The sequence below is a fragment of the Haliaeetus albicilla genome, chromosome 4 (assembly GCF_947461875.1).
Source record: "Haliaeetus albicilla chromosome 4, bHalAlb1.1, whole genome shotgun sequence".
NCBI classification, from domain to species: domain Eukaryota; kingdom Metazoa; phylum Chordata; class Aves; order Accipitriformes; family Accipitridae; genus Haliaeetus; species Haliaeetus albicilla.
The window spans coordinates 30184662-30212197 of record NC_091486.1 but is presented as its reverse complement, the minus strand read 5'-3'; the positions used below and the strand labels follow the sequence as shown (position 1 = coordinate 30212197).

Here is a 27536-nt window from a genome sequence, read left to right as displayed (position 1 = left end):
TGATCACATTAAGTAACATATTACCATAAGCCACATGATAGACTTTCAGAGTACAAGTCTGGAAATAAAATATTATTTGATATAAATGACAAGAGGCAGAAACAAGTAATCGTTCATTCTAATGCACCAGTGAACATTCACATCAACAAAAAAATTTATCTGTGCTCTAAATATAATACAGTACAATTATGAGGTGCCAAATTGTACAAAGCTTTGTCATATCAGGCTAAATTATATTTCCCTCTCTCTAGCAGCTTGGATGCTGTATGTTAATATGAAGTTTGAATTTTTAATTTTATTTTATTTCCCTTGCAGGACAACAGAACTATAATAACAATCATTAGCATGCAGTGTGTGTGCCTGAATTTTGGTAGTCTGCTTTATTTGATGTTACTTTATATGAGCAATCTTCAGTAGAAGGATATCACCTTAAAACTTCCATCTCTTACTCTAATTGTCTTAAGTCATAGAAGCAATTGGATGAATGCTGGAAATTGTATTTGTTAAAACTGCAATAAATTTAAATGGCCCTTAAGCTAGACCATTCTTCTGCATATCTCTACTGACCCATAAAAGCTTTTATACAGATGAGTTTAATATACATATCAGAACAACACTGTTCTCATCTAAATACAAAAAAATTCATTAAACAACTTCTTTGCTTATGAACCTATCTGAAAAGTGAATCATGTAATTAAAAAAAAAAAGCCACTTGATGACAAACATCAGATAGTTGAAGGAAAACACCATTCCGAGACTGAAATTTTTACATGGTTAATTAAAAATTACAAAACAGTAGGTAAATTAGGAGAAATTTAAGTCTATCCACTAATGATTATTAACCTGAAAACTAAATTTAATCAAATATTCATCTAGTAATGATCACATGCAAATGAATCAGCCATTTTCTCTATAGTGTCCAAATATCTAATGGTCCTCTGGTCAAAATAAAGGTTGGAATAAACTTGAAATAACATTATCTGGTATTAATTCCATAGCAAGCAAAAACATTTGCAGCCTAGTTTATCCCTACCAAGTCTGAGGTGTTTGTCTATTAGGAACTTGTGACTTTTTGCTCCCCCACCCCCTAGTCCCTCTGAAAGAATTAAAGTCACAGTACATTCTTCTGAAAATCTGGAATTCTTTACAAGTGTATTGCTGAGTCACCCGTGGAATTGTCAGAGTGAGCTGTGGAACTTTTTCAAGATGCAAACCTTGTGAGGGAAAGAAGATTCAAAATAATGCAAAACAAACTGCTCAAACATTCATGAAAAAGTAGACAATATTAAATTAGTATTAATGTATTTAAAATACAAATAATCTATACCAAGCTGAACTTACTGTTTGCTACACTGAATCCATCGGTCTCCATCCTTTCCACAGTTTCCTTTTTTTGTGCCTTCTGTGTTAAGCTTTTCATAACAAAATTTGTCAGATCCTGAAGACTCTGTGATGAAGAAAGGAAAAAGGAATATACTTTCCACTAGCAACATAAGAGCTTTGAAAACCTGTATAATTTATTGCAGCAGTTCTCTGTATTTTTTTAATACAAAACAGAAACCTAAACACATGTGTATGTACGCAGATGGTATTTTCCAGTGACTACAGTGGGGACCTAGCAGACTGAAGTGCAATACCTACAGATGGCTTTTCTAAAATAATCTCAACGTTCAAAATTTGCTCTGAACTTTTAAAAAAGCAGTCTCCACAGTGTCGGCATTGTCTTCTGCATTTGAATTTATCTGTGGTCCAATTTTGTTCACTTCATAACAGCTGCACACAGATTTAATCTAGTTATTTGCCCTACAGTTACTCCTGATCTGTATTTCAGGAGATCAAAGATTTTATACATGGCATTTACCATAAGCATATGTTCTGACATCAACTCCATGTTTATTTTATTTTATTTTTCAGGACTTCACTGAGAACAGGGTTGAACAGTCAGAGTGTAATGTCTACTGCTTTGTAGGAGTAGAAATCTGAACTAACAGCACCCCAATTATTTACTAACAAGCCCATTTGTTTTTTCTAAAAATCAATTTAAAAAAGCACAACAACTATACAGAGGAAGATAAAATATTAGAAGTAAATAAGACAGTAGTTTCAGTAAAATCACTTGTACAGAAGACAAACCAAATATTTTCAAATATAAGTATGTAAGATACAAAGAAATTAGTTAACAAAAACATCTATTACCTTTAATATTATCAATAAATATGAAGTGGCAACATAAAGCTCAAAAAGGCATCAGAAGACAAAGAAAATGTCGTCATCCAATTTTACACTTACATAGCATCTTTTGTACTGTACAAGACAAACAACAAACAAAAAACTATATCCCTCCCATCTTGCCTAGAATAGACTGATTCTTCCGCCTCAAATAGGCAGTGTCAGCAGTGGCAGTTATAATTAGACAAAATGCACAAGAAAACATTAAGTGCTAGAGTACAGGACAACTTGATAGTTCTGCTCTGCTGAACTGTCTCAAAATTATTACACAGAGTGTTTATCCCCTCTCAGGTGCAAACAAACTCCATTGCAACTGCAATTCTATTTTACTTAACACCTCTGGGCTTAAATTCATACTATGTATATTTAAATTCACACCAATGTACTAATTTTCCTGACTTGTAGGATGGTATAGCAAAGAGAAGCAAGGTGGAGCAGCTTTAGCGTGAACCACTGCTGGGATAATGGAATTAACAACTGTCATTAAAAAAAACCCAGAACGTTTGTTTTGAACTACACCCAAAAAATCCTCAAACCCATTTCCCCCCCCCCCGCTAACACTAACTCTAAGTTGCCAATATTTTCTATGTTTTCTCACCTAATTCCACCAGAGTCCAGCATTTGCTGTCCTACCTACCACATCACGTCAGAACAATCTCACTGTCAACACTTCCACACTCAGAATTTCACTTGGCAATCAAGCCACAGTTTCTCACTGCAGTCTACTCTACTGAGCAGAAAACTTTAACTTACAGTGGCAAGAAGAAAAAATGAAAATACTAAAAATACGAAACAAAGACATTTCAGGTAGTTAAAGCCAACCTACTAGATCCCCAGATGTATTTGCACTGATTATCTCTTGTCTTGCATTCACCATTATAGCAACGACCCTAAACAAAACACAACATGTTAGCAATGAGAACTGAACACTATTTCATTTCCTTCCCCTCCTCCAACAAATGTCTCATTTTGATTCTTCACACACATATTGGGATATATAATAGTTTTCATGAATTTGGGTAGATGGAGTACACATTTTGGCCCAGATTCTCAAAGTCAGTTGATGCTTAATACATACCGACATTTCAGCAGCTGCTTTATACTTCTCATTTACATAGTTGTAAAGAACTTATTAACATGGAGTGTAATAAAAGATCTACATGTAAAATGTAAAGATACCAAGTAGATTTTATTCAAAGTAGAAATTTTTACTATTCATAGAGTGCATAAAGCACAAGCAACAGAGATGTCCAAAAGACAAAATTTATGAAGAAATATGGAAGACAGGATTAAAGAAAGAAAACTTGTAATTGGTTGATTTCTATTTGCTGATGTGCAGGGATTTTAAAACATTGCATACCTGATTAGAATCACAGGCATACCCATCTTGTTTATGAAGATTTGGTGGACACTGAAAAAAATTAAGATTTTTTTTTTTTTTTATCATGTGTACTATAATACATCGAAGGATCACATATGGAATTTTCCTGGTTTTAAAAGACAACTGCACAACATATAAAGGGGGTAGATAACATAATTAGTGCAGGAATCTTTATAACTGCAAATACACATGAAAAAATTAGTAACTTGAGCCATGAAATACAAGGTTTGATTCTAACTTTCTGCATATTCCAAGTAGAAGTTAAGGAGGTGAGGCAAAATGAAAAGCAAAACAAACATGGTCAGTAGCAGGATATTTGGTAGCTAATACTGGGGCCATGTTTGCAACACTGCCCCTGCATTCATTTCAGTTCCACTAAGAAGGTAAGTGAGCACCTAGTTGTAGCCTACCAGTCTATTGCTTACAGAGCTGCATTTTTTTTATGATGTTAATTGTCATGTTCTCTTGGCATTGGAAACTTTTTTAATATGAACAAGTCATTAGGTCCAGAAGCCTCAGATTACCAAAGCTAGGAGCAGACCGTTCTCAAAGCTTTTTTTCATCAAAAAGAGACCTGTGAAGATTTGGAAAGGGTCTGCTGCTGCAATGTACTGTTGTCCTGGTTTCAGCTGGGATAGAGTTAACTGTCTTCCTAGTAGCTGGTACAGTGCTATGTTTTGAGTTCAGTATGCGAAGAATGTTGACAACACTGATGTTTTCAGTTGTTGCTAAGTAGTGTTTAGACTAAAGTCAAGGATTTTTCAGCTTCTCATACCCAGCCAGCGAGAAAGCTGGAGGGGCACAAGAAGTTGGCACAGGACACAGCCAGGGCAGCTGACCCAAACTGGCCAACGGTGTATTCCATACCATGGGACATCCCATCCAGTATAGGAACTGGGAAGTGGGGGTGGGGAATCGGCGCTCGGGGACTAGCTGGGTGTGGGTCAGCGGATGGTGAGCAATTGCCCTGCGCATCATTTGTACATTCCAATCCTTTTATTATTACTGTTGTCATTTTATTAGTGTTATCATTATCATTATTAGTTTCTTCTTTTCTGTTCTATTAAACTGTTCTTATCTCAACCCACGGGTTTTGCTTCCTTTCCCGATTTTCTCCCCCATCCAGTGGGATGGGGGGGAGTGAGTGAGCAGCTGCATGGTGCTTAGTTGCTGGCTGGGGTTAAACCACAACAACTGTATTAGCCAATACTTTGAGGGCAGCCTTTCTAGCTTAAGAAAGCCCTTCTCCCTCCCACTAAGAAGGCTCCATCTACAGAATAAAAGATTTACAATAAAAACTCAGCAACAGGTATGTATCTGTAAGTGTGGATGTCTCAGATGGTAATATAAAAAGAGGTTACTGTTAATTTATTGGCATCAATAATTACAGCCAATGCCAAGAGAGAGACATGTGATCTATCCTGAATCTTATTTCTTCAAAGCTATGAACTTGATATAGTAGATGACTGCAGCAGAGTTATGAAGTTTTTATATAACCTTGAAGCTAAATACTCAGTATTGAAAAGGAGCATATATCACCTAAAGCATCAAAGTTGCTGTGAAAATAGAATATGTACAGAATGTTGACTATTTAAAAGAACTCAAGTTAAAACAACCTTTTGGTTGCTCTTTATTCCTATACTTTTAAGTATTAGCCAAATGTTTTCAAGAGAAATGCATAAAATCCACTACTTTTAAAATTATCATACATGTGCACACTCTTAAAAAAACATAACACTTTATACAAGTCTTATGAGGAGTCGCTGAGGGAACTGGGGTTGTTTAGCCTGGAGAAAAGGAGGCTCAGGGGAGACCTGAGCACTCTCTACAACTACCTGAAAGGAGGTTGTAGTAATGTGGGTGTTGGTCTCTTTTCCCAAGTAACAAGTGATAGGACAAGATGAAATGGCCTCAAGTTGCACCAGGGGAGGTTTAGATTGGATATTAGGAAAAATTTCTTCACCGAAAGGGTTATCAAGTACTGGAACAGGCTGCCCCGGGAAGTGGTGGATCACCGTCCCTGGAGGTATTGAAAAGACATGTAGATGTGGTGCTTAGGGACATGGTTTAGTGGTGGACTTGGCACTGCTAGGTTAATGGTTAGACTCCGTGATCTTAAGGGTCTTTTCCAACTTAAATGATTTTATGATTGTATACCTGATTAGTTGTAATTTTCTACATTTATAAACTATTTAATCTCATAAAATCTTACTGTTATTACCTTTTAATCCATTCATATTTGCAGTATAGTCTTAGTACTTACACTACAGACCAGTCAAAGAGTAAAGGAGGATGTCTGACACAAATACTATACAGATACACAAAAGCCCACAAGTTTTAAAAAACAAATAACCCTACAGAAGTCATATTTTAAGTCCACTTAGATTAATTTTTTTTTGAGTTTATGATAGTTTATTCTTATGTTTAAAAAATTTTGTTAGGATTACACCCCCCCCCCAGTTATTTTGGGTATATGAGTGTGCAGTTTGTTAACCCAGATTTTCCTCTTAATTTGATATAAAAATGAGTGCAAACAAACATCAATAGCGTAGGAAGAGAAAGCCTCTGCATACATACCTGGCCAGAATCTCCAGTGCAGAACTCTGCAATATCACATTCATTCACTGCGTATCGACAATCATAGCCCCGTGGGAAAAACTAGAAAATGAAGAGTATAGTTCAGGACTAAGATTATGTCTACAAAAGATGTTCCTTTTCATTCTACCTAAAACAGTCTTTGAACTATAACAGGCTGCACATGACTTCCATGGACAACTGAAAAGAACAATAGATATACTGCAGCAACACTCACAAGACACGACGTATTACAGCAGGGTCCATCACTACAATGAGCTCCATTAGAAAGAGAGCACTTCTTACAACAGTCTGCATAGCATTCCTGAAGAAAATATTAAGCAAAATTTTTAGTTTTCCATTTTAAATAAGTTTTTTTCTTCACAATCTTTCCAACAAACTATTATGCACCAGCAGACAAAAGATTCAGTTCAGCACTGATGACTTGAAATTATCAGCTGGAATAATCCTTTGCAGTGCTCAAATACTAAAGTAAAGGGGAAAAAGTGGCATATATGTGCTAGCAACAAGGTGATTCACACCTTCTAAAGCCTCTTCATAAGCGTGGAATAGCCTGTGCCAAATGCATGCTGCTTAGTCAAATTGCATTCAGTGCAGAAAAAAGATTAAGAAAACTAATTATGGGTGCAATTATAATTAAAAACTAGAACTGGGACTCAAACCTACAGGGCAGATTTTTGCAAAAACATTATTGGAATATTTCCAGAGAAGAAAACAACAGTTTACTTATTCTGTCCAAACACAGGCACCTATCTCCAAAGAATAGATAAGGAGCCTACCACTCCAGGCACGCTATCCAGGAAAAGTAAAGGGGTAAGTACTTCTACAGTGCAATTCAAAAATTGCTGGAAAACAGCTACATCTTGCCATTAGTGTAACAGGAACTGTTCTGAGGACAATCTCTGTCTTTGTACTCATTCTCACTTGAAAAAAATGTTTAAACACAGTCCTTGAATGAAGTTGTTCCCTAACAATAGGCAAAACAAATTCACTTCCATAACCTTTCCCCCTCCCTCACCAGTCACATAATTTATCTTAATATATTTTGTAAGAAAGACTTGTGGGGTAATATGTAACTCTACTTGCCATTCGGAAACCGCAATCACATTCTTCTCCTGCTTCTACATATCCATTTCCACACTCAGTGGTTTCAAAGAGCTGAAAGCAAAAAAGCCCCCCCCCCAAAGTAAGAATAAAACTAGTATCAAATGACTTTTCTGTCCCACATAGCCCACTTCCACAATGCTACAGAAATATGGTCTCACAGAGAATATATATGCCATGCTACTGCAGTGGGGAAGGCAGGATGTTTTTCGAGTTCTGCTAGTCAGGATTGTTCAGACATGAAAGATGCACAGCTAAATCACTTGAATACTAGCCCTCTTTAGGAGAATACTGATCTCAAAATTATGATAAACAGAGACAATAAAATAATACTCATGGGGATAACATTTAAACATCATTCCTATTCTATGGACTCCCATTTCTCTGACAGTTCCTTCAAGAAACCAGTCAGCAATATGATCTCTGGGATCTACTCACCCATACTTGCTCATGCAACTAGCTACTGTCTATTCCAGTGTAACATGTTTGTGCATGAAAATAATAAACATTAAGAAACACTGCCAAAAGGAAGTTCTATGTGCCTTATTAATAAGTTAGAATAACACAACCACATACAGATAGTGCTAAACAGTTAATTGTAGGACCAGATATATACAATACAGATAAATTCTACAGTTCAGGATGATAAAAATTCTGTACTGGTTTCACATATCATAATTTTGATTAAAGGTGATTCAGGATATTTTTCAGTCTTGTCACACAATTTTGCAAAAACCTTGTCTGTTTTCCATATAATAATTCTGCTTTTAAATCCTATAAAGGTATCAGGAATCTCCAATTTAACCAGGATATTAGCAACAAAAACACAATCATCACTAGAACATGGTTGAAATGAAAATTTAAAAGTTAACAAGTTAAAATGAGAACAGATAAATCTACAGCTAGATAAAGGTGAAAGATGCAAATAAACATGTTCTTTCTGCATGGGCTTAGTGGCAGTACAGCTGTTGAGGATTATCAAGATACAAAATCTAGCATATAATACAATACAAATTATTTATAAACTTGGATGGAATTCTTCCTTGATACTTTGATGGGGGGGAGGGAGGCAAGAATCATAACGCCTAATCAAAAAGAAAGAAAACATCTTACTTTCGTTGCATAAACTACATAGGTAATCAATACCACCTACAATTTTGGGTGCCAGCAGCAAAACTACACTGAAGCAATACTCATATGTACTCTTCTTCACTAGTAATGTTGACACAATTCAGAAAAGTGAAATTTCTTTTTTTTCCCCTCTATAAGTCACTGTTAACTACTATGCTTCAGTGGAAATAGCAAGATCTGTTATTCTGAACCTGAAATTAAGTTCTCCATCAGACCTAGTTATCTGACCTGTAGGCCATAAGAAAACAAAAAGGGGTCAGAGTAATGCAAGAAAATACAGCACACACAAATTTCCTACAGCATTAATCAGGAACCACCAAATGTTCATATACATGTCAGAGAATAACTAAAAGGTTGTAATTAAAAATGACAACATGGTGACTGCTTAACACAACTATATTTTATTTACCTAAAGATTAAACACACCATTTTCTACCTTACCTCCCAACCTGCAAATAACAGGATTCAGAACATTGTATGATTCCACCCCCCACCCCACCCCAAAGGACTTTAACTTCAAAGCTGTGAAACACTGACACAGATAACACACAAAGATAATTCAACCATTCTCCTGGCAGCATTTTCACAGAAGTAAACCAGATTTTTTACTGGATAAAGTCAATTTGACAATTTGTTCATATCACCTTGCTAGACAGCCATCATCAAAAAATGAAGCTGTGTTTTTCTTTCTCCCTACTTCCTCTTTTCTGTAAGAATTCTTACATTCTTATTCTAAGATTGCTACCCTGGGAAAAGATTAAAAAACACTCTAACAAGCAAAATTTTTTTAGTTAATTGTGCAAGGTGGTGGTCTATCAAAGGGTACAGCACACTAAACAGAATGGCCTAATAGTCTCACATGGTATTAAATTCTACAAGGACAGCAAGTTTGACACCATAATTAAATAGAATATTAATACTCTGGATTCATCTTACTTTGCAAAAAGAGCTGCATGGAATATTTTTATACTATTCAGCTTTAGAAGGATGTCAAGCTAATATTGCCTTGGAAAAAATTATGACCTTGGTACGTTTTTAGGCGAAAAAAGCAATGGATGGTACAAGGAAACAGCTATAAATTACAGCGTTTGCTGGAAGTACATCGGAAATGAAATGAAGTGAACTTTGAGAAAAACCACAAGCTGCTACTGTCTATATGAAGTAAGCTATTGATTTCTAATTCCTAGTGTGGTAATTGGCAATCTTTTTAACAACCTCAGGCAAGAAGTCCAAGAATTAAGTGTATGTGGAGCACACACTACAGCCTCACTTCTGGATTTATTTTGCACTACTTCCAGCTTAATAAGTAGTGCATTTATGCTGAGTGGGGATGTATATAGCAGTGAAAAATGAACTGCAATATTTGTCATTATCTGAGCATGAAGAATTGATGGAAAACAAGTTGCATTCTTCTTAAGATTATTTTTAAATGTTATGGAAATGAACAGTCAGCTAATGCAAGCAATCTCAAGAAAATACGCACATAGACATTTGAATAAATTTGAGAACAGATGGGTGTTCGTGAAATTACTACATTTTCATTACAATGTTTAGCAGAGGTGCTGACTACCAAATTTATTACCTTTGTCGGTTTGTTGAAAAGACAAGCACCTCCCCCTCGAAGTAAAAATTCTTTGTATTCTGCAATGCTGCATTTGGAGAATTTCCTGGAATGGTACACCCTAAAATGGCAAAAAATTAGCTGGGTAAATGCCTTGAAACACCAACAGTTACTGGAAGGGGGTGGAGGAGTCAAAACATTTTTTTAATACTGTAAATCCCAGTTTCTTACAACCACTGTGTGCAACAGTATGTCAGCTCAATCTTATTCTCAAACAGTAAAATCAGAACAAAATAAGAAGTTTTTAAACATTTTGCATTTTTACATTTCTGTTATATGGATCAGCAGTATATTAAACTGTAGTCTTCTAATCTTCTTAATAAGGTGAAAACCCACATTACCATAATAGCTGCTATGGATCCTCTCGATTGCATGCATAATACGGTGTTCTCTTAAGTTTGTTTTCCTTGCAGCTTCAGTTTAAAAGATAGATTACATTCCAGATCCCTGATTTCATGACAGGGTTTTAAAACTGTTCAATTCATCTGATCCTGTCAATAAGGTTACTTTTGAAAGTAAAAGTAATTATAGCCATAAAAACAGCTGTATAGGATCAGACTAAAAATCCACTTTACCCAAATCCCATCTCTGATTTTGGCCCTGAGGATATGCCCACAGAAGAGTAGAGAACAGAGCACTGTACTACTACTTGCAGAATATTTTTCCAGCTTCCAACAATTTTCAGCTCAACTACTTTCTCAGGAAGCCGTATTTTGTCCTATTTAATAATCCTCATTGTATTTTCTCCCATAAATTTGCCCAACATCTTTTAGCATCTACAAGATGCTACAGCAAGAAGTTTCACGGCTTAATTACAAGACTGGTAGAAGAACAACTTCATCCTGTTTGTCCTGTCACCTGTTTGCTGGTCTCATTTCACATCCCCTAGTTCTTACAGTGGAAGAAACAGTAATAATTTGCTATGTTGTTCATGATGTTACAGACTTCTCCTTATTTCCTCATTTCCCAGCCTGATGAAAACATACTTTATTAGTCATTCTCACACACAAACTGTCTGATATTTTAATTAGCCATGTTTTGAGATCTGGGAATGAGAACCATTCACAATATTAAAGGTAACCATGCCATAAGGAGGTTCTCCATTCCTTTCCTAGCAGCTCACTGCTACTAAGCTGACATTTCCGCATTGAATTATACTATATATGTAAAAAATGTCTTCTGGCACTGATGGAGTTAAGTGAAAAAGGTTTTACACTGCAGCTAATTACTCACTCATTCCATTAGTCAGTCCTTTTTCAGCTTCTGGGTGACTATCATCTGCTCCTGGCATTTATTTTTTTTTTACTGTTACCTTACCTACAGAAGTTTGTTCCACAGCCTCTTCTACTGATATTTCCATCTGAGACTGGTACTTCAGTGAATTCACCATAGGAAGGAAGCTAGTATCTATTCTGATCAAAGCCTTACTTTGGATTCCAGAAGCAAACTTACCGAATAATTTTCTGTTGCATACGGTGCCTGACAATTACAAGTCTACAGGAAAGCCACACAGCAATTCTACTGAAGAATGAATTTCCAAATACTGTATGAAGAAACTAAGCTAATTCTGTCCTATTTATAACTAATTTTCTCCATGATTTTTGCAATCAAGCTTCCACAGTGAGCAAGAATTCTAACAGGAAGTGATTTATGAAACTCAAAAACCTATGTTTCAGAAGCCATGCTTTTCTGATCAATTGCTTACAGTATAGATAAAAGAATCTCTGGCAGTGTGTAAGGGTAGAGGGCAATGAAACCTGGTTCCCTCCCATATAGATGCGCTTCCCCCTCAGACTTCACTGACCATTTAGCTAAGGATTTGAGAGCACTTGCTGAAAGCTTCACGTTTCTACTTTTATTCATTGGAACAGAAGTAGAGAGATCTATTCACTCAAAATTAGAATTTTGAAGGAATTGGGGGAAAAAAATAATTAAAATTTAGGAGGAAAATAGAAATATCACTTATCAAAACTGTATTATAACACTTTTTCAGCAGCACATAAAAAGTATAACTGGACTTATTTAATAAAAAATATACATTCTTTACTTTTCAATCATTGTAAGTGTGGCAAAACATTAGTGAGTACACTGCATTGCACTTCAAAATGTAAGATTTATGAGTAACTTCTTAAAAAGTGAATAGCAAAGGGAATGAATTGCTGAAAGTTGAAATCATTGATCTGTATGTTTGGGTTGTTCCAACTGCTTCTAGTTTTGCATTTATTAGTACTAAAACACATGGACAAAACCCAATACGCAAATACTTATGACATAATGTAAACTATTAACTCATTCCAGAGCCCTCAATTACTGATAGTTATGACATACCCCGTTTCCTCCATGATGCAACCACCCCAGGATTCAGTGCAGTCACACTCTTCTCAGGCAAGACCAAAATACAACAGAAAAGGAAAGTAGTTATAAATATGCTTAAAATAAAGTACTCACTATAAAAAGAGACCTTGACTAATTATACAAAGGTTAGATGGTTGCTTGGCTGTACAGATTCTAGCCCTAAAATGGAAGCCAGCCCACTTGAAGAGACACTAACATACTTAACATAAATGCAGTACTTTCAAATTACTATATATGCAAGTTCTTAGCCTCAACACAAAGTTTCAGGCAGTATAAAAAGCCAAAAATAGCTGGCAACGTTCTTCCTTACATGCTCTCAAAACAGGCAGCAGAAGGGTATGTGCAGTACCCATGATACTGATGATTAAAAATGTTCACATTTCCTCCTCCCTAAAATGTGTACAGAACACCCTGAAGGAGATCTGTTACTGGACAGGCCACGTTTTTCCCCTTCAGCACAGAATTATTAATAGCAATATGTGTATCAGCCAATCATTCATTAGAAAAAGTAGTTGAGTGAAAATGGATTTACAGTTTACTTACAGCTATAGCATGTAAGTCAACAGCCACCAAATTCATCAAATAAAACCAAAAGATCAACATCTTATGGCTGGTAAAACAGTTACAAACTGCCCGTAAAAATTATCTACAAAAGAAGTAATATTTTCAAGAAGAAAGGTTTCCATAGTGTTTCTCCACAGAAATATTCACAGATTATTTATATGGTTATTTCTGCCCTATCCGGGTCTTTCATTAATCTTTCTCTACAAAGACTATCCAAATAAGGAACCTAAGCTATCATTTTAAAAACCTCTATCTTACAGTTAAAAAAGATACTGATTTCCAAACTATGTGAACTCTGTTTTACCTGTAATCAACAGACAATCATATAGAAAGTATTTTAGCACTTTGCAAGTTTACACAATTCAAAAGCAATGCTTTACAAAACAACAACATTCCCTACTTTTCCACAGTTTCCTAATTCACAGATTTCTGAAGTGATTACAAAATAAAGTCAGCATTATCATTCACATTTTTAAAGACGAAACAGATAAAGTAGCAAAATTGCTTACAAGATGTGAGTGGAAAAACCCAACAATTTTCTTTAGCCCCAAAAAGGCCTTTTCCAGCAGCTGTTACACCTACACTCTACATCTGTTAAGGCCACGTCAATCTAATCTTCTGGCTGCGAAGCAGCAAGGTAACAAATAGAGCAAATGTCACCCTGGACTAGGTTATAGCGTCTTACTGTTTCTTCAATTATCAATCAGGTATTTTTGTATTTTAAGAAGTCGGTGATAGTTCTACAGGAATTACAGATTTCATTATAGTAGATAAGGAGTTCTGAGTTAAATTAATGGTGTTTTTACAATTATACCTTTGAATGTTGGTTATGAATCTCACCTCCTGACACAGGACATCACTGAGGTCATTGCAAAATGAGTGCTAAACTGGTGGTTCTTAGTTTGGTTAAACTCAAATTTTGATGCATATATTTTCAAAAGCAGCAGTTCTTGTTCTACAGTTACAGCAAGTTTGGTATTTTTTCAAATATTACAAAAGAAGAGTTTATATATTTAGCTAAGGAGGACAAAAGAAGACTCCATGTCCATGCACATACTCTGTTTCCTGGCAGCTGGGTCCCATTGTATTCCAAGGTTCTGAGCAAGACTTTGTGCTAGTTCCTGCGCCATGGCCAAAGGGAGGCCATACTGCATTTCAAGGGGAGCGCAATTAAAAAAAAAACAACACAAAAAAACAAAAAACAAACCATAAGTTATTGTAATGAACACTACACCCGCTCATTCTGGCTTACCATATACCTACTACTTCAGTAATTCTGTACAGCCAATCACAATTCTGTGTGCATGTAAGGAAAATAAACACAAGTACATAACAGAAAAAATTTTCCTCTCTTAACCTGAGGGAATCCCTGTCCACTGGTTAACCTACAGAAAGGAATCTGATACATATGTGAAATAGTTTTGTATAGTATGATTAACCCATGTTAAAACAGGAGATTTTCATTATTGATTTAACACTGCACTGAGGGGGAAAAAAAAAAAAAAATCAATACACAGGGACCAAATTTTTCTAGTTTTAATGTTAAAAAAAAATCAGTAAGAATTACATGTCATCAGCACCTTAGAAAATCAAGCCTCTTATAGTGAGAAGACCCAAAAGGATGTTCAGTGCTATATTTCAAATACTCCTGTCTGAGATTTTTGGGTCTAAATTTCTGTCAAATATACTAAATGCCAATTTAAGATCTTAGGAAGAGAATAATACAGACAGGAGGAATGCTTTTTAAAAAGAAAAGCACAGTGAGCAATAGTTTAATGATGGTAGAAGAAGGTTGGCTGTGAGAATCCTAATTTTTTAATATGTAAGTTATCTTTAAAGCCCTGAATACTGAAACATACAAACTCTGAAGTTATAATGTACTTAGTCGTGAAAAAAAATTACCTCATTCACTCCTACTCCTCTGGTCACAGAGCAAACCCCTCCAAAGTAACTTAAGCTGCTCCTTTTATAATGAAATGTCACATTCCTTGCAGACAAACAAAAATAAAGAAAATACAACACATTGGCATTGGGCACCAAGAACTTATTGAAAGATCACACTTTCACACATACTATGATACATTGCATCCACATTAATCCTCATCTAGCATCAAAAGCAACTGCAAGTTTATAAACAGACCACCAGCATCAAAAGAGTTGATTAGATACAACCTTTGACAAAAATACTATTTTTATCTTGTAGAGTCAGAATCAGTCCCAACCCACAAACAAACCAAGCAGAGAAAGCTACAGTACCAGATTTCTAAGAAAATACAATGATAACACTATATTCCAATTTATAATCTGTCAGGAAGGAATTCTGTACTGAAATGTATCAGTGTTGAGAATTTTTTTAATTATGCTCTTAATCCAAACCAATACAAGTTCTAGTTTCAACTCCAAATAAAAAGACTGAGAAGCCTACCTAAAGGGAAAGTAATTCAATACTGCTCTTTAACCCTGCCTCCTTTCAATTATTGTTAGTAAGCCCCAAATAATTTAATTAAATTAATGTAATCTGGAAGATATAAATTAAATATAGATATAAAATAACTATAAATTATTACGAATGACACTTATTTTAACTTCATATGCATAATAATAAATCTATGCAGCCTTGGGCACCCATAGCAAATGACCCTAATCTTTGAAAATTAAATCCTTTTACAACAGCAGAATCAATGTCCCTTTTGTTTTTTTAAATGACAGGATACTCCAGACAGGTATATATTTATTTTTTCAGAACATTCTGACAGCCATCAGAACTTTCAAACTGCAGCTTAACTATACTAAATGCTTAAAGCTAGATGCTTTACAATGGACAGAACTACAGCAAGGGCTGAGGTTAGCAGGCACTTCTGGAAATGGTCTAGTTCAACCCCCTTGCTTCAAGGGGGCTCAGCTGGAGCAGGCTTCTCAGGGCCATGTTCCATTTGTTTTTTTAATATCTCCAAGCATGGACACTTCAAAGCCTCTTTGGGCAACCTGCTCCAGCATCTGACCACCTTCACATTGAAAGTTATTTCCCCAATGCTTACAAGGAATTTCCTGTATTTCAGTTTGTATTCAGTACCTTTCACCATGCACCGAGAAGACCCTGTTTGCCCACTGGCAAACTCTTCAGCAAAGGACACAATACATGCATAAAAGTAATTAAGAGTGCACATCATCAGCACTTTGCATATTTTATGAAAAATGCAATTAGCATTTTAATGCAATGCCTGTATTAAGGCAGTACAGCTATGACAGAGGCTGGAGGAAATTCTTCATCCCCTATTTTTATCTTCCTGTGCAGAAGAAAAATGACAGAAGAATCACAGGGAAGACATTTGTCACTCCATCCTCATGTATGTCATGCTGCTGGCAGAAGGCTTAAGATCTTTATGCTGCACAAGTGAACACACTCTTCCTCCTCTTTGCTTACAATGCCATGAAGTAAAAAAATACTGTTGCCCAAGGTTGATGTGCCTAATGGTGCAAGCAGAATCTCCCCTCACAATACATTTTGTCTCAGAAAACAATTCATTACAGCTCTAAAGAAGACCTTTCATTAACTCATTAAATCATCACTGCAGCTACATATGTGAATAAATACAGTAACTGGAATGCTCTTGTGGCAGCACATAATTCTGTCAGCTCTGCCCCCTCCTGGTCTTTACTGGGAAAACAGTACATTACACACCTGATTAGCAAAACTAGGTGTCCTTAAGGGCTCATGAGAAGACACTTCAAATACGTGACACTGTCTCCAGGTTGCAAAGACATTAAAATTTCAGTATAGATATATATCAACATGACCATGGTATATACTACACCTACTAAAAATAGACTAACCTGTTAAAAAATAGATTAAGCTTCCTAAGGAAGGCAGATGTTGATTGATGTAGTGACTACCGAGCAAAAAACTAAGCAAGAAGAGACAGGTAGACAAAAGCAGTAGACAGAAAAGTATACAATAATGTAATAATCTAAACCATTGTATGATGGTACATACGAGAGCAGGTGCACAGCATCAGCATGCTGTTTGATGTAGTGCTGTCGATATTTGGAGAAATCATGAAGCATCTGCAGAGGATTAGGGTGAATATTAATACGATCTCTGTCTGTCCAAGTTTCCACAGCAACAAGAACCACCCTGGTGTTCAGCTGTTCCTTGTATATCTGAGGGCAAAGACAGGACAGGCACAGGAGTAGAACACTGGGTCAAACATGCACAGTTAGCCAGTAAGAGTAAAGCGGAAGGACAAGAGGGATAAAGCAGGAGGGAAACATGGGAAATCGTTAGCTGGTAACGTCCTGGATTTCATAAAAATTAATATTCTGATCAACTTAAATTTTATATTTTAGAGGACAAAAAAAACCCCTTGCTGCTCTTTTTTTGAGCTACTCCCTTTTCTTTGAAATTCTCATGTCAAATAATTTCACCACTGAGTTTTGCAGAAAACCTGTACAAAAATCAGCAAAGAAGAAATGTAAAGGTATACTGGGTGATCTTAAAGAAAAAGAAAAGAAAGATCTCAAAAACAAAGAGTAGCCAAAGCCAATTCCTAAGTCAAGATTAAATAATTTCTCAGTTCTCCAGTATATCCAAAATTTAATTCACATAATGCTTGATTTTAATTTATACTATGATCACTTAATGCTACTCAAGTAATGTGAGAATTAAATATGAATATTAATTTTTCTATTCATTTTAATGTCACTGTAGCAATAGACAAGGAAACAACTATCAGGCCCTAATAATTACAAAACAGCTTTATAATATCCATTTTAACTTTGGCATGATACTTCATTCTGAACTAAAACTGCTGCTCTCTTTAGGTTCAGGTCATAAAATGCCAAATTTTATTAACTAAAGTTATTCAGAACTTGCACATCTATAAAAGAAGCATTCCTTATCCACAATCGACAGTCTGCCCATCAAAAGCCTTACACGGGACACAAAGAATAGTTAGTGATCATACTTAGTTATGATCTAAAAGCACCAGATAATTAATACATTGGCTGCCTAATGCATAAAATACAGAAAAGGCAAGTTCTTTTATCACCTCCATGAGGCACCATATTAAATATTTGCTTTTATTATCTTTTTGCCAAATTATACCTACAATACACTAGATGAATTGCAAATATCGTCCTGCAGTTATGACAGATATAATGAATAAACTAGCACTGGCTAGCATGCCAGTCTTTTGTACCAAGGCAGCATTATCCTTATAAAAAAGTCAGTGTATAATATTCAGCTTAGGAAAAAAGGCAATAAATATAGGAGCAACCAGCTGAGCTCAATTTTGTCCAAGAACTTTGAAGGAAAAAAGAATATTAATATGCTTCAATTTGAGGGAGACAGGCAGAGGACATACATAGAAAACGGTTAACAACATGAGAAAAATCAGTAAAACTAAACCCCAGAAACTACATATGGGTGGATCAATAAAGACTTTACTTGTGTTTGCTGGGAGGAAAACCGTATTTCCTGAAGCAAACAGGAAGGAAAGAATGGAAGAGGGGGCAGAGAACGTGGAAGCCTCTGAAAGCCAATATCCTTTTCCCAGTAATATATCAGCAAGAAATACAGCCCACTCCCTATGAACACAAGGGAATAACAAGGCAGAAATTCCTGCTCCTTTCCATGCTTTGTTTAAAGAAAAGGCCATTAAGATGTCATTTTGCAAGACCTCTATCAGGGGACTGAATTCTACACTGGAGAGAAGCTGAGTGTTTCTGTATACACACAAAGAGCAAATAAAAATGGAAAGACAAAAGGAATAGTCAGAGAAAGGAAAGACAGATTAAATAACTTTTGTTAAAATGCAGAAGGAATACAAAGAAATAATGATCAGTTGAGAAAAGAATGAAGATGCCACCCTTTCTTTGGGAATGTCCAATATAAATTGCAGAAATATTATTTCAATTATTTTTATCTGCTCTAGTAACTTTTCTTCAGACTACTGGCATTTTCAGACCATTACACAAAAACATTCTGGAACACTTCCAGTATTTCATGTATTATAGATATATTCACCTAAGTTTTCAATATACGTACAGTATACATAATACTTATATGTAAGATACTAAGAACAAATACTGTATTGCTTCCTCCGAACTAAACAAACTGTTGACAATGTTTTGCACTGAATCATATCAGGCAGTTCTATTGGTATAAATAAAGTCACATGGAAAGGAGACTTAGAGTCAGAATTTTGCTAGCCTTTATATTCATCACTACTAGAAAATCCATACTGTTTCAAAATCTATACTGTTTTCACTACAAACACAGCTCTGAAATGTGTGTGGTCATTACACATACATCAAAGAGGAAAAAGAAAAATCAAATTTTACCACAAATCTTACTTTTAGTTTATACGCTCTATGTGAAATCGTTCTAAATTTAGTCACAGATACAAGTACGGTACCTGTGTCAGTGCCACCCATTTATCATGTACTACAATGGGATTTTGCGTTTTTCAGCTATACAGATTTATAAAGAAGAATTTTTATTCACACTCTCTTCTTCTCTGAGTATGTATGTGTATGCTTTGTGAACCATACTTGCAGCTTCAACCACTTGTAGTTAGATTTGTTTCACAAATCTAAACTCAATTAAATGTCATTTTTAAGCAGTGAATGATACTGAAAGCTTCTTCAAGTTTGAAATCCCTCCCTGCCAAGGGCTAACTCTGGCAGTTGCAAGCTTTGAGAAAAATGCCAAGGATAATTTGGTGGTTTCTTACACATCCACCCCAGGCTATTCTTCTGCAGAGGAACTGGAAATGAGTTTTAAAATGTAATTTTTATGGCTGCTGGGTTTTTTTAATCCTGATATCTGCTAATGTTAACTTTTTTAATACAGTGCTAAACTAACAAAGTCAGTGATACCATTTTCAGAAGAAACATAGATACTTACAGCATCTACAAGGTTTACCACAGACTTCGCAAAATTGTTTGTGTATGCATTTGAAGAACGGTGCTTTTTGAACTAAAAGGAGAAAAAAAAGTAGAACACAGTGAGAACTTCAGTATTTATTACTAATTCTTTATTTTTACAGCAAGAAAGGAAAATTAATATTTTAAGAAAGAGTAACAGAAAAACTCAAAAAGCTTTTCAGATCACAGCCTGTATCTCATATTCAAGAATCCCTCGAAGATAAATGAAGACATGTATGCTAGATAGCCTTTCACATCTATAAAAGGAGCATTTAGCCACAAGAAATACCCTATTTAAAACCACATTTCAAATGTTCGAGACCAAATTACATGTCAACATGAACATAAACATGAGCTCAAAATTGAGAGGATGCTGTACCCATTAAAACTGTGCTTAACCTGATGAGTTAAATATCAGACTATACTAGCCACATTCCATGACTGTAATTATAAGACATGAAGATGAAGTATTTACCACTTGTCCTGTGTACAGCTCTTTGCAAAGGCATCCTGTCTCTACTATAGCACAAGACTTTTATGATGAGTAGCATTAGTTATACCAAAGCACAAAAAGGAAGAGGGAGTGCATGGTAAAAGTAAATATGTGTTTGAATGTGGAAAGAGTTAAGCTGAATGGCTTAAGTTTTAACTGCAATTTTTTTTCCATTTCTATAGACTTAGATGAGCTGTATTACAAGATCTGCTTCCTAATTTCTGTGCAAGTCGTTACAATTGTTTCATGTCTTTCCTCATCCTGCCCCACAAGTCCCCTCTGTTCCAAGTCAAATTTTCCAAAGATGCTGCTATGGTATCTGAACATAAATCCATGACTTTCAAAAAACTGTAAAATCATAAACCAAAATGGCATTACACAATATGATTTGCAGGCAGGAAAAATAAGTCTTCAAAATTTCACAGAAATGGAACACAAAATTCCATAGAACAAAGACGGTAAACTGTTACTAATTTCAACTACTGGTTAAAAGCAACAAACCTCATCACAAATCTCATGAGCAAACATTATCAAGTTCCATGAAAGTGTCAGCTATTCCCACTCCAAAACACAGTGCCCAAAAAGAGGCCTTGAAACAAGAGGGTCTGACTATTCTCTGAGCAACTGAGTAGCTACTCTCATCAAGTTAGACGATTAACTACCTTCCCAAATTAGAATTACAAAACAGACAAATCCTGTTTACCAGAATTATGCTTGGTGCAAAGGTGAAAGTAAAACTGGAAGACATATATGCTTTTAAAAGTAAATAATCTGTTTCTCAAATTCAAAGTCAGAAGTGACACACACACTATATCATAACAAATTTTCCATCCCTTTACATTCCAGTTATTTTTGCACAAGCAATCTAGTTTTATATGGACAAAATGCCACAAAGATAACAAAAAGTTCATCAAACTTAATGATGACACTCATTCATTTGACTGTAGGAAGATAAATTTTTTACATATCCAGTTATTCACTGTTAAGTTCCACAATGCTTCAGCACATCCACAGCAGATTTTAATACCCAAAGATCCTACAACATAGGTTTGCAGAGACCCCCTCCCCTATAACTATTCTCAAAACAAAGCACTTCCAGCTACAGCACTAGTAGGTGCATAGGACGTACAGAGTATCCACATCATGGACTCTGCTCCCCAGGGAACCATGATATGAGAACAAAGTAACGGGGCAGGGGGGAAGGATGGCTTTGTTTTTTTGTTTTGAGCTAATCCCAAACTTTCCCAGAAGTGGAAAGGTAAAATAATATGCTTTGGAAAATGTTCTTTGTTTTCATGAAAGTATTTAAATGCCCAAATAAACAGGAATATACAACATATTCTGTTTAAACACAGCTCCTAAAACAGAAACTAAGTCAGTAGAAAGTGCAACAACCTAATTAAATATGTTGAGCTGTGTCTTTAGTGTTACAGGAAGGGAAAATTTTGTGAAAATACATAGTATTAACCACTTAACAATCCAAGGACCAGAGGTTTAAGATACTTCTTCCAACACAGAACCTTGCTGCAGGAGAAACCTGCCCTCTACTGGTAAGCAGAAAACCTTAAAAGTACATTTAGTGAGCTCCTGGATTGGCAGGCTTTAACTCATAATAGTGAACACTTCCTTAAGTATATCCATTTTATTCCTTGAAAAGAATTATTATCTGCTTCTGTGTCACTGACAACTCTGAAGCAAAAAAATCTTGAATGCTTGTGGTCTGAAGTTCTAACAAATTAAAGCCTGAGTGGAGACAACAGTTAGTGTCTGTAACAAGTGTACTGAACAGGATGGTTGTCTGTCCTTCAAGCATGTCTGTAATACAAGAGGCCAGAGGAAACAGACATAGAAATATTATCTCTTCAGAAGGAACACCAACCACAGACCTCAAACGAGACAACAAAACGTCTGCAACTGCAGTTACTGTGCCCTACCCCTAAACAACTAACACATGAGCACTCTTAAAATAGTTTCCTACCAAGTGGCTTTACAAGTGAAAACAGTTGAAGAAATTTCTGTCCGACTCTTTCCATCAATTCAAATTCCCCCTCCATTGCTGAATTGACACAGATTAAATATAGGTAATTTTTGCCCAGACTATTTCTATGATTTATTAAAACAGATGAGGGAAGGTTGTATTATATGTCTATTCAGCAATGGAACAAGTACAAAATACTGCATCCCATTCTGGTATCTGCTATTTCTGGCTCTTTAAAATCATCCTTCAGTGTTGACAAAAGAGCCCACAATAACATAAAGCATTGGGAAAACATGCAGTAGAGCGAGAGATGCAAGGAGCTCTTACAGAAACTTAGAAGTTTATTTTACTTGCCCATAAAATACGCAGAAACTGTTTTATCAACAGAATTTTATTTTAAAAATGGTCTTGCTCACACAGAAGCAAAGTCATACCAAGAGTTGATGATCCTTATTTGCCTTTTAGTCAATGTAACAGCTGAGAAAGCTAAGCGAGACCAAGGCTCAGAACAAGGCACAATCAGGTGGGTTTTTTTGAGTAATTCGCTGTTGGTTGCAATATATTCTTTGTTACTAGAAAACTTTTAAACCTACACTGAGTATTTTTCCATAAGAGATATGCTTTAGTTAAAAAGTAGCTATTGGACTTAAATTTGTGATGCTTTTCAAAAAGGGTCTATAAAATAGTTGTTTAGGTTTACAAAACTTATTACTCTCCAGGCCCCCTCCTGATTTTTCGTAAGGGTAACACACGGACACTTTGATAGCCTTACTTGGTATAATTAGTGAAAGTAGTAACATTTAAATAACAAAATGTCACTTGGTCTGATTTTTTTCCAGTGATCCCTCAAGACAAAAAGGAAAAAAATGTAGGCTGCTTTCCGCCCTCCCCCCCCCCCCTTTTTTTTTTTTTTTTAAATCAAATGACAAACACTTTCTGAATTGAGCAAACAACTTACCTTGTTCTTCATTATGAATTCTGTTTATGAGTATGGCATAGCCAGGAAGAACAATCAGATAGTTTTGTCTATATGCTTTCCTGCATTAAAATTTAAGTTAGTAAAACTAAAAGTAACAAGTTCTGACCTCTTTCTTTATTACTTTAAGGACAGGATATAATTTTAGAATGTTTAGTATGTTTATTCTAGACATAAATGTTTTGTTGCTTTACTTTGTTGGTTATGGGCATATCAAATTATCCATATGATACCAAAGTGTTTCAGACATATTTTGAATATATAACTGCTGTAGAAAATCTTCGGTAACATTAGGCATTATTAGGTACTATGGCCTATACTCTGTCTTACAGTACAAATGTTAACAGCTGCTGATAAACAAAATACTTGACCCAAAGTAGCTGATGCAGCACAGTGCTGTACATCAACCTACGAATTATAATCAAAAGGAAGACTACCACTGAATTGATATACTTACCATTTTATGGTCATTGACTATCATGAGCTCGAGATATTTCATTTCTTCAAAGATACCACGAGATGCCTGACGGATTAAAGAAATTCTCTGAGAAATCATGAAGATGTAGCTATTTTAAAAAATAATTGCAGCTGATTTAATAAGATTACACATAAATATTATGTAGGATGTATAAACCTGTAAAAACTGGGTGAGACATTCAGCTAGGGTAAATAATCATAGCTCCAGCAACTTAGTGAGTTATGACAGACACTGGCTGAGAACCTGAGTCACATCATTAAGAATGTTTAGAGTCTATTCTTTTTGGCTCAGCGCAGTAGCCACCACTGCCTCCCTACTCTCTTATTTTCACAGAGGAAAAAAATCTGAAACACTAAAAACTCTTGGTCTACTGTCCGATTCATCACAGATTTAATGAGGAAGTTACAAAAAATAGATGCGTCCTCAAAAAATATGCTGTGGATTGTGCAACCCAGTGAAGAAATACAGATTAATCTTCTTTAACTCAATTACTCCCCTAGCTTACACATATGCATGTGTAGATCCTGAGGACTGCCCACTTCTGTTCTCTAAGTAACCCAGTTCTGGGTGTCCTCATTTGGATTTTTAATTTAAACATGCTACTTAATGAGCCAAATGAAAATGAAGTCAGATACCTACAAAGTAGGAAGACTTAATTCAAAATTATTCTTTATCCTCAAGCAGACTCAAAACTTAAAATTCTCATTTTCACTACTAAACTTCCATTCAATTGACGTATAGTATTGCCATCACTTTAGAAAGCTTATCTACTTTTCTCCAAATATTCTATTTTTAAAAAATAATCTCTTTTTATCATTTGATAACTGTATTATGAGACAACATTAAGCTACCAAAAATATTTGTTTTCTGAAGCCTATGTTCTCTCAACATTAAAAAATTCGGAAATTAGTGGGTTTGGTTTTGTTTTTATAAATGGTCTTAACTCGGGGTCACGCTACTTACTGCTCTCTTTCTTCTCTTTCTCCTCAGCCACTGTAGTTCAGACAGAAAGGGCCATTCAGAACTAGATTCAGTCTCTGTACAAATTACAATTTAAGAATTTCATGGCATTATTTTAAACTACTTATATACACTGTCTAAATCAAAAGTAGATTAAGATCACTAAAATTAGAAGAACCTTTGCTATAGAAAAGTTCATTTTTTAAAATACACAAAATGTGAAATAACTCATATCAAAACTCAAGTAATTTAGAAATCTAAAGTTAGAATTAAAGCATGCTAAGGGAGGTAAAGAGATTGTAACCTGGGCTTAGAATATACATTTTCTTCCATTTTGTGTCCTCAATAGCATTACTATCACTGATTAAATTAAATGATTTGCAGAAGAAAGCTAAATACAGATCTCCGTGGATGGAAATCTTTCAGCTGCTTTTTGACAACTCTAAATTCCATTGCAATAATTGTGAAAAAAAGTCACGTTAGTATCTATTTTTCAAGTTTTTCTAAATAATCAGCAATTTTATATAGACTGTTAACCTCATATTCAAATTTTTCAAGTTATATATACAATTATTTCCAATACTGAAAAACTCATAACATAAGCAAAAACATACCAAGGTCCTGCAACTGCTTGGAGGATTGTGTTCCATAAGTTCTTTGGATGATATGTGGCCTACTTTTACCTTCCTGATAAGAAAAATATGTGACATTTTCTTCTAATTAATAATGTCAAGTAAAAAGTGAGACACTTCTTTCAGTATTTATCATTTTTATTATTTTTCCATAAAATGCAAGCAAACATAGTACCAATTTGGCATAGTACTAATTTGAAGCAATCTATTTACAATCGTGAGCAAATCATGGAGTTTCTCTGCTTCAGCACATTTACTGGCCTACAAAGTATCACAGATGTCTTTGAGATTACTTGAAAAGAGTCCTTTAAAAGCCTTCCTGTTAGAGAACACAGACCGTTTATTCCAACAAATCAAATCAGAGGTAAATATCTAGCTGAAATCTTCCTCCCACAGATGAAAAGCAACTATTATTATTTATGACAAAAATGTATCTTTCTAATTGCAGCAAAATGCAAGAAACTAATCAATATACTATCCATAAGAGGATTGTTTCACCCTGTTTTATTGGTGTATACAACACTTAAAAAGGAGAAGACTTTTAATGCATATTTTCTGTAGAAGTCTGACATGCCCCAAATTATCACATTTTGGTATCTGCTCTAGAAAACAACTATCTTTTCTTCCATAACTCCTCTGCAGTACCTGCCAAAACAAGCAATTCTTTTAAAAGGGTAGGATCCTACTGTTCTGTCGCTTCCATAAGAAATACATAACACACTGAAGGAAAATACTGCACATTTTTGCTGGGTTTTTCGGGGGGTGGGGGGGGAGTTTATATAGTATCTACTATATTTAAGATTAATCAAGCTGAATAAACTACATGCTGAAGGCTGTGTCCAAGCTATTTATCCCACGTAGTAAGATCACAAAATGAGTCTCTGAAAGCTCTCTGTAGCTGTATTATTTTGATCTTCAGTAGTTTTGAGAAAAATATTCATCTCATCTGTCTTCTTATCATTTAGAATTCCACTTGAATCCTCAACACAGTTGGCAGAGAGTATCTCACTTTTATAACTAGAACTTTTGCTCTACTTCCAAGTTTTACTGAAATATCACACAGAGAGATCTGGGCTTCCTTTGTCCACACAAGCAAGAAAACAGTTTAGTCAAATTCTCCTCTGCCTACTACATGGATACCATTGTATAAATATAATCTCCATGAATTTACTGTATCCGTGCTGTCAGTTTTCAGGCTTACAACCTTTATGAATATGTGCTACATCAAAATGCATTACATAGCTTAACACGTGACATGTAATAGTGATCCTGAGGAGACTGAGAAATCTTTTTGGACATAATATTTTCCCATGTCTCTACAGTTTCATTTAGAGCCCAATAAATGACCATCCAAATGACACTAATTCCTCTGAATGTTGATCCAGTTTCTTTGAAAGTGTCAGCAGTCAAAGATTTTGCAGATCTTTCTTTGGACTGCAAGTTCACAGTCACTAAAACGTACCAGTTCTGCAGCATTACTTTATTTGTCATATACTGGTAATTACAAGAGCAAAACAAGCTTGAGAACTGCGACACAGCATCTGAAATATATCCTACAGACCAAGTGGGATACAAACCTTAAGAATTCTCTGTCTCAATGTTGCAGAATTATTTCACTGAAAATCACTCAAATCTGAACCATTCAAGAGGTAGAAATCTACCTGGTTTTACTACTATCTATGAAATTGAGTCAGTTCGATTAAGAGCTAAAGTTTTAGGAACATAAAACATGAAACTTAATATGAAGTACAAAAATAATAATAGTTAGCAAGATATTTGCATAAATAAAGACCTAACATGCTGATCCAGCATAGTCATACATTTGAATATGCTGGATCAGAATCATTTAAGCTATACAGCGATGACTGACTTAACACATATGAAGTGCAAGATACCCACTAGATATCTACTTCATTAAGCTCTGTGTGGAAACATGGTAGGTCAAGAGCAATGTGATCCAACTATTTAGAAGGATGAATAAATGACTTCCAGAGGTCCCTTCTACAAATTTATAAATCCTTTAGTTCAAGTACTAGAGCAAATTCATAAACGCTTTTTGACAGTCCATAACCATTTGCTATGGAAACAGTCTTATTAGTCTACTCCCAACAT

General features: G+C 35.3%; 1 protein-coding gene across 12 annotated transcripts in view; it reads right to left on the bottom strand.

The window, feature by feature from the left end:
• The window catches only part of ADAM23 (ADAM metallopeptidase domain 23), an 82947-nt gene that overhangs the window by 22784 nt on the left and 32627 nt on the right, over positions 1–27536 (bottom strand). For 11 of the 12 annotated variants that reach the window (XM_069781687.1, XM_069781690.1, XM_069781693.1 and 8 more), the window contains exons 7-21: positions 25407–25479; positions 24796–24869; positions 23812–23877; positions 19888–19959; positions 16975–17141; positions 14883–14967; positions 14038–14128; positions 12390–12438; positions 10023–10122; positions 7292–7363; positions 6423–6509; positions 6188–6268; positions 3590–3640; positions 3056–3119; positions 1342–1447 (exon numbers count right to left, since the gene is read on the bottom strand). In XM_069781687.1, coding sequence (XP_069637788.1) covers positions 1342–1447; positions 3056–3119; positions 3590–3640; positions 6188–6268; positions 6423–6509; positions 7292–7363; positions 10023–10122; positions 12390–12438; positions 14038–14128; positions 14883–14967; positions 16975–17141; positions 19888–19959; positions 23812–23877; positions 24796–24869; positions 25407–25479 — 1238 coding nt within the window. The remainder of the gene's footprint in view (positions 1–1341; positions 1448–3055; positions 3120–3589; positions 3641–6187; positions 6269–6422; positions 6510–7291; positions 7364–10022; positions 10123–12389; positions 12439–14037; positions 14129–14882; positions 14968–16974; positions 17142–19887; positions 19960–23811; positions 23878–24795; positions 24870–25406; positions 25480–27536) is intronic. The other variant, XM_069781689.1, reaches the window with a different exon arrangement.